Below are 7,720 nucleotides of genomic sequence, written 5' to 3'. Positions count from 1 at the left end.
GGGCAGATCACGAGGTCAGGAGATCGAGACCATCCTGGCTAACACAGTGAAACCCTGTCTCTACTAAAAAATACAAAAAACTAGCTGGGCGAGATGGCGGGCGCCTGTAGTCCCAGCTACTCTGGAGGCTGTGGCAGGAGAATGGCGTAAACCCGGGAGGTGGAGCTTGGAGTGAGTTGAGATCCGGCCACTGCACTCCAGCCTGGGCCACAGAGCGAGACTCTGTCTCAAAAATAAAAAAATAAACAAAAAAAAATAAATAAAGGGAAGAGACTGAGGGTCCAGAATTGTACCTCGTCAGTTTCTGAGATTCCTGTGAGCTCTCTAAGTGCATAAATCAATGTGGGAATCATTAACAAATAAATGGTATGAGAAAGCAAAGGAATGGATGAGACCACCCAGGAAAAGAGTACAGAGAGAGAAGAGAAATAAAGAGGAGAGAGTTAAAGAGACCAGAAGAGGCCAGGCATGGTGGCTCAGCCAGTAATTCCAGCACTTTGGGAGGCAGAGGTGGGCAGATCACGAATTCAAGAGATCGAGATCATCCTGACCAACATGGTGAAAACCTGTCTCTACTAAAAATGCAAAAATCAGCTGGGTGTGGTGGCACATGCCTGTAATCCCAGCTACTCAGGAGGCTGAGGCAGGAGAATTGCCTGAACCCGGGAGGCGGAGGTTGCACTGAGCCGAGATCGCGCCACTGCACTCCAGCCTGGGCAAAAAGAGCAAAACTCCATCTCAAAAAAATTTTTCAAATAAAAAAATAAAGAGACCAGAATAGAAGAGAGCCCAGGACTGAGTCCTGAGGAAACAGCACAGAGATCAGAGAGAGGAAGAGACTCTGAAATAGGGAAACTGGAAGAAATGGCCAGAGAGAGGAGAAAACCAAGAGGGTCAATGTCACTGTGATTGAGAGAGAATATTTCCAGAGGATGACTTTGGTCAGCCAGCCAAGTGCTTCTGACACCGTCGCTCCACACAGAGGCCGTTGATTTGATGGGGACATGGAGCTGATTCAAGAACGAATGAGAGGCAGTGACAGTGGGTGTGAGAAGACAGCTTGTGGAGGGCTGGCTAGCTTCTCCTCACTTTGTAGCCACATCCACTATGAACTTATCCCATCTCTTCTTCCAGATTTCCATGAAAGTATTTTTCTCCGTCTCCAACAGGGTGCTGTACCTGCAGGAAGAGGAGAGGCCCAGGTCAGCCTCAGGGCAGGGGCTAGAGACCCGGGCAGGGAGCCTGAGGGGACATTAGAGCCTTGCAGAGCACCCTCCCCAGGCCAGCAGCAAGGACTAAACAGCCATGATGAGAAGGAACCCACAGGAACCGTCAAGGCATCTGTCTCAAGCCTCCAGAGAGGCAAACACAAGCTGCAGGCTGGAAGGAGGCGGGCCTGGGAGGACACGGGACACTCACCTGATAGAGTTCATGGCCAGCTGTTTGAGGGTCCGCAGGTCAGCCTTCATCCCCCCAATGCCCATGAAGGCTTCATAGAAATCGTACGACAAGCCTTTGGCACCAAACATGGCTGGGTCATCAGAGCTGATTACCATGGGGTGCCCAATGGCCATCAGAGCGGCTACAGGGTGGTTCCTCAAGTCAGACACCAGTTTTAGCACCTGCCCAATAGAAGGCAAGGGAGAAAGATGAGCTCTGATCCCTGAAAAGAGTAGTCACAAGTGAGGTGAGACCTTGAGCCCCATCAGCTCCCTTTGTCTTCCCATCACTATCTCCCCAGTATGGGGATGACTTTTGGGCAGAGTCACAAGGAGACACAAGGAACACAGCCAGTCCTCATGCCTCTCCTCTGGTCCTGCTCAGAGAAGCGCTAACTGAACACAGACACAGAGGACCCCAAGAAACCGTGGGAAGCAGCATCCCATGGCCCATCCCACATCACTGGCCTCCCCCCATGTCCTTTTGCTTTGTCTACAGTTTTGCCCAAAATCCCACTCCGCTGGGAACCCTCCCTGCTGTCTCATTCTTATTGGTGGCTTAGGCAAAAGGCCCCTCCTGAATAACTTTACCAACAGGGGTGGGAGAGTGAAGGGATGTAGGTAACAAGAGACTTAAGGAAAGAGAAGTTATACGGGGAAAAGTTTGAGACAGCAGAGGTAGTGGTTAGGGGAGATCATATGGGATTAGCCGCATGGGTCACACGTACCTGGTTAGAGATGGGACAGACTTCTATGGGGATGTCCTTTTCCCAGGAGTAAGCCCTGGCTGCGGGGTGTTTACTCAAAGCAAATCCATGGCCGATTCTGGTAGTGTTCAGCATCAGAGCATCCAGAATGTTCTTGTCTATGGAAGTGCCCTGCCAATCTGAAGACAGGTGAATGGTCTTCCATGGGGGATGGATGGGTCTGACCCACCCGCCCCCACCGACCGTCCTCAAATAAACAGCCCCCCAAGCACAAAAATGAAGAAAAATTAACACAAATACACACACCATTTCCTTTTAACAATGCTAAAGAGAGATATGATATGGCTTTATTAAATTAATCATCTAATTTATTAATTTACCATTCTAATAAGAAAGTTGAAACTTAATAGCTTTTATAAATTGACCAAAGAAGTTCACATAGTAAATAGCAAACCCGAGGGGTTTTTTTTGTTTTTTTTTTGAAACGGAGTCTCACTTTGTCGCCCAGGCTGGAGTGCAGTGGCACGATCTCGGCTCACTGCAAGCTCTGCCTCCCGGGTTCATGCCATTCTCCTGCCTCAGCCTCCTGAGTAGCTGGGACTACGGGCACCTGCCACCATGCCCAGCTAAGTTTTTGTATTTTTAGTAGAGATGGGGTTTCACCATGTTAACCAGGATGGTCTCGATCTCCTGACCTCATGATCCGCCCACCTCGGCCTCCCAGAGTGCTGGGATTACAGGCATGAGCCACCGCACCTGGTCACAAAACTGAGTTTTAAACCTTGGTCTCTCTGACCCCACAGTCCGCTTTCCTTCTTCCTCTTTTGTGGGACTTTTTTTTTTTTTTCCAAGATGGAGTCTTGCTCTGTTGCCCAGGCTGGAGTGCAATGGTGCGATCTCGGCTCACTGCAACCTCCGCCTCTGGGATTCAAGCGGATTCTCCTGCCTCAGCCTCCTGAGTAGCTGGGATTACAGGTGCCCACCACCACACCCGGCTATTTTTTGTATTTTTAGTAAAGACAGGGTTTCACCATGTTGGCCAGGCTGGTCTCAAACTCCTGACCTCAGGTAATCCACCCGCCTGGGCCGCCCAAAGTGCTGTGATTACAGGCGTGAGCCACCGCACCTGGCTCTGGGACTCTTACGCTTATACTCTTTACAACAATGAGTTACAGATTCTCTTATTTACAACATCAGTATAACTACCTGTATGTGCTCACTTTAATTTATATATGTAATAGTACTGTCAAGATGTTATCACTTGCTAGGTGACTGCAGACATTCTTGTGGCCTCCCTTCTCCCCTGACATCCCCATCACACCTTTCTTGCAGCTAGGGCCCTCGGTAGAGGATGAAAGGTCAGATGTGCCTTTCTCAGTCTCCTTTACAGCTAAAATAGCCTTAACGCTGGCCTGGGAGGGGAGCTTTGGGGGATTCCTCCCTGATAAAAGGAGATCCACTGGGAGGCTGTCTCCTATTTTGCTTCACTAGATGTAGTCACCCCAAAAGTGATTTACCATCTGACAGCCAAGTGGGGCAGAGTCACCCACACAATGGGCGTAGCAGAGATTGCTTCTCATATGAGATAACAAATGTCCTTATTGTAAAATTTGTGGGATGCATGTACTCTGTTCTTGCAGCCATAAGCATTCTAATGGATCCACATATAAAATATGAACATCCGGCTGGGTGTGGTGGCTCACACCTGTAATCCCAGCACTTTGGGAGGCTGAGGCAGGAGGATCGCTTGAGCCCAGGAGTTTAAGGCCAGCCCTGGGCAACATAGAGACACCCTGTCTCTACAAAAAAATACAAAAATTAGCCAGGCATGGTGGCATATACCTGCAGTCCCAGCTACTTGGGAGGCTGAGGTGGAAGGATAACCTGAACCCAGGAGGTGGAGGCTGTAGTGAGCTGTGATCATGCCACTGCACTCTAGCTTGGGTGACAGAGTGAGAGCCCACGTCAAAAAATATGTATATATGAAAACTCCACTTTTCTGATAGAAATAAAACTCAAGAATTTTCATTCGTACCTAGCACATGTATTTTGGTGGATTGTCATTGGTTTTTAAAGATTTCCTCTTCTTTTTAAAAATAAGGACACTACTTTTAGGTAATAGATACCCAAGTCCTGGCAAAATCATCTCCAAGGAACATACATCTTGGAACTTGTTAGGTCCTGTGCTGCAATGTTTTGTACTGCCAGAATTATTTCACACATAAGTACGATTTTCCCCAACCAGACCACACACTCTTCAAGGTTAACAACACCCTCACCCAACCCCCTCCCCCTCAAACAATTCTTCTGCTCTCCTAGAGCAGACTTTGATCTAAATTGGATCTAAATTGACTTGAAATGTCAGGAAAAAGAGATTAATGCACAAGGTCCCTTCCTCTGAGAGATGGTGTGATAAAGCAGAGCTTAAGCCTGGGCGGGAAATGAAGCTGCCCACCACTCTCTCCACCCCTCCTTGGTCTTCTGAGGGTGACAGGTGGGATGCTGCAGGGAGCTGCCCTCCTGGTTCCGGCCTCCATGGGAACAGCCTCCTCCCAAATCTTCCTTTGGATCTGAAATTGCAGCCATGATCTTGCTTAGTTAGGGTTTCCACATTTTAAGGACTGGAATACGGGAGGGGCTGAGATGACTGAGCGAGCCCAAGGAAGGAGTTCTGGGGAAGAAAGATGTGGCTGGGCTAATGGCATTTCAGGAGGAACAGCAGCCAGGGCCTGCATGCGGCAGGGCAGGGTTTCCTCTCCTACGATAATGAGGGACGGAACATCCTAAAGACAAGGAGCAGAACTGGTTCTCCTCCCTCTTCCGCCAATTTCCGGCTGCGTGGCTTTAGGCAGATCAGTTAACCTCTCTCAAGCACAATTCACTTGGAGGATGGAGAGCGTCAGAAAAGGTTCCAATTCATACACATTATATACATGCGTCAAAATATCACATGAGGCCGGGTAATCCCAGCACTTTGGGAGGCCGAGGCAGGCAGATTGTTTGAGGTCGGGAGTTCAAGACCAGCCTGGTCAACATGGTGAAACCCCATCTCTACTAAAAATACAAAAATTAGCCAGGTGTGGTAGCAGGTGCCTGTACTCCCAGCTACTCCGGAGGCTGAGGCACAAGAATCACTCGAACCCGGCAGCCAGAGGTTGCAGTAAGCCAAGATGGCACCACTGCACTCCAGCCTGGGCAATACAGCGAGACTCAGTCTCAAAAGAATTTTTTTCCATGACTCACGCCTGTAATCCCAGCACTTTGGGAGGCCGAGGTGGGTGGATCACTTGAGGTCAGGAGTTCAAGACCAGCCTGACCAACATGTTGAAACCCCATCTCTACCCATCTCCACTAATAATAAAAAAGTTAGCCAGGCATGGTGGTGCGTAAAACACATTTTTATAGCCAAAGTAGGATGATGTGAGTTTGCAGGATTATGCCTGCGCCATGAAAAATTTAAAAAAAAAAAAAAAAAAAAGAGAAGAAGGATTCAAATTCAGACTCCACCACATACCAGCTCTTTAACCCTGGACCACTAACACTGTGTTTGGAGCCTTGCGCTCTTCATCTATCATATGGAGATTAAAACACGAGCAGGACTGGGGAAACAATTAGAAATAAATTAGAAAAAGCCGGGCGTGGTAGCTCACACTTGTAAACTCCAGCACTTTGGGAGGCCGAGGCGTGCAGACCACTAGGTTAGGAGATCGAGGCCATCCTGGCTAACACGGTGAAACCCCACCCCTACTGAAAATACAAAAAATTAGCCAGGCATGGTGGTGGGCGCCTGTAGTCCCAGCTACTCCGGAGGCTGAGGCATGAGAATCTTTTATTTTTTATTTTTTATTTGAGACGGAGTCTTGCTCTGTTGCCCAGGCTGGAGTGCAGTGGCGAGATCTTGGCTCACTGCCAGCTCCGCCTCCCGGGTTCAGGCCATTCTCCTGCCTCAGCCTCCCAAGTAGCTGGGACTACAGGCGCCCAGACCATGCCTGACTAATTTTTTTGTATTGTTAGTAGAGATGGGGTTTCACCATGTTAGCCCGGATGGTCTAGATCTCCTGACCTCGTGATCCGCCTGCCTCAGCCTCCCAAACTGCTGGGATTACAGGTGTGAGCCACCGCGCCCAGCCAGAGAATCCCTTGAACCTGGGAGGCAGAGGTTGCAGTGAGCTGAGATGGTGCCACTGCACTCCAGCCTGGACTACAAAGCGAGACTCCATCAAAAAAAGGAAGGAAGGAAGGAAGGAAGAATACATGTAAAGTGGCTGATTCTATTATCCTGTTATTCCTTCTCCATGGGGCTGTTGTCAGTATTAAATGAGATAGAGCACAGAAAAGGGCTCTGGAAACGCCTATAGGCTCTAACCCTGAGGCATGGGCACTGCTGTCCTGTCTCCTGGCAGCAGGCTGGAGTCCTGCCCAGGGGCACTCCCACTGACCACCTCCACTGGCCCTGCGCTTGCATCCCGCAGGCTCACCTGTCTCTCCGGCGTGGAAGAAGAAAGGCAGCTTAACGCCATCCCTGGCGGGGATCATCAGAGCTTCCTTGTAGTAGTGCAAGGAGTGGCCAGTGTCCTCATGCCCCACCTGCAGGACAGAGAGGGACAGGGAGGCGTCTGCAGGGCGCGTGCCTCACTTGCTGATGGCGCGCCCTGCAGCCTGTGCACACCCTTCCTTGTACCCTGCCGCCACTGCCGAGACCTTTGTCTCGCGGCCTTTTAAGTATGACCAGGAGCAGGCCAGGCGCGGTGGCTCACGCCTGTAATCCCAGCACTTTCGGAGGCCGAGGCAGGCGGATCACGAGGTCAGGAGATCGAGACCATCCTGGCTAACACGGTGAAACCCCATCTCTACTAAAAATACAAAAAATTAGCCAGGCGAGGTGACGGGCGCCTGTTGTCCCAGCTACTCGGGAGGCTGAGGCAGGAGAATGGCGTGAACCCGGGAGGCGGAGTTTGCAGTGAGCCAAGATCCAGCCACTTCTCTCCAGCCTGGGCGACAGAGCGAGACTCCGTCTCAAAAAATTTAAAAAAAAAAAAAAAAAAAAAAAAAGACCAGGAGCAGAGTTGAGAAAGAAAAGAGAGCTCATTTGTTCCCTGAAATAGTTCCTCTCATTTTCAGAGGCTGTCTCTTATATCCCCCAAGCCCCTTCCACCCTGGCTCCTCACAGCACCTCCCAGGTCCAGGTGCTTCAGCCCTGAGCTCCTGAGGTGGGCGGGGAAGAAGGACTACGGGTGTACCACCATGCTTGGCTTATTTCCTTTTAATATTTTGTAGAGGTCGGGTGCAGTGGCTCACATCTGTAATCCCAGCACTTTGGGAGGCCAAAGTGAGTGGATCACCTGAGGTCAGGAGTTTAAGACCAGCCGGGCCAGCGTGGTGAAACGCTATCTCTACTAAAAATACAAAAAATTAGCCGGGCATGGTGGCAGGTGCCTGTAGTCCCAGCTACTCAGGAGGCTTAGGCAGGAGAATCGCTTGAACCGGGAGGTGGAGGTTGCAGTGAGCTGAGATCACACCAATGCACTACAGCCTGGGTAACAAGAGCAAGAAAAAAAAAAATATATATATATA

At 49.9% G+C, this 7,720-nt stretch overlaps 1 protein-coding gene across 1 annotated transcript in view; it reads right to left on the bottom strand.

Moving 5' to 3' along the window:
• The window catches only part of CECR1 (cat eye syndrome chromosome region, candidate 1), a 58,442-nt gene that overhangs the window by 7,128 nt on the left and 43,594 nt on the right, over window positions 1-7,720 (bottom strand). The window contains exons 7-10 of the mRNA XM_011984647.1: window positions 6,625-6,762; window positions 2,168-2,325; window positions 1,420-1,622; window positions 275-1,179 (exon numbers count right to left, since the gene is read on the bottom strand). Of these exons, the coding sequence (XP_011840037.1) occupies window positions 1,086-1,179; window positions 1,420-1,622; window positions 2,168-2,325; window positions 6,625-6,762 (593 nt within the window). The 3' untranslated portion in view covers window positions 275-1,085. The remainder of the gene's footprint in view (window positions 1-274; window positions 1,180-1,419; window positions 1,623-2,167; window positions 2,326-6,624; window positions 6,763-7,720) is intronic.

The sequence above is a fragment of the Mandrillus leucophaeus genome, unplaced genomic scaffold (genome assembly GCF_000951045.1).
Source record: "Mandrillus leucophaeus isolate KB7577 unplaced genomic scaffold, Mleu.le_1.0 Scaffold270, whole genome shotgun sequence".
In the NCBI taxonomy this organism is placed as follows: Eukaryota; Metazoa; Chordata; class Mammalia; order Primates; family Cercopithecidae; genus Mandrillus; species Mandrillus leucophaeus.
The sequence above is the reverse complement of the archived record's forward strand: the minus strand, read 5'-3'. Positions and strand labels throughout refer to the sequence as shown.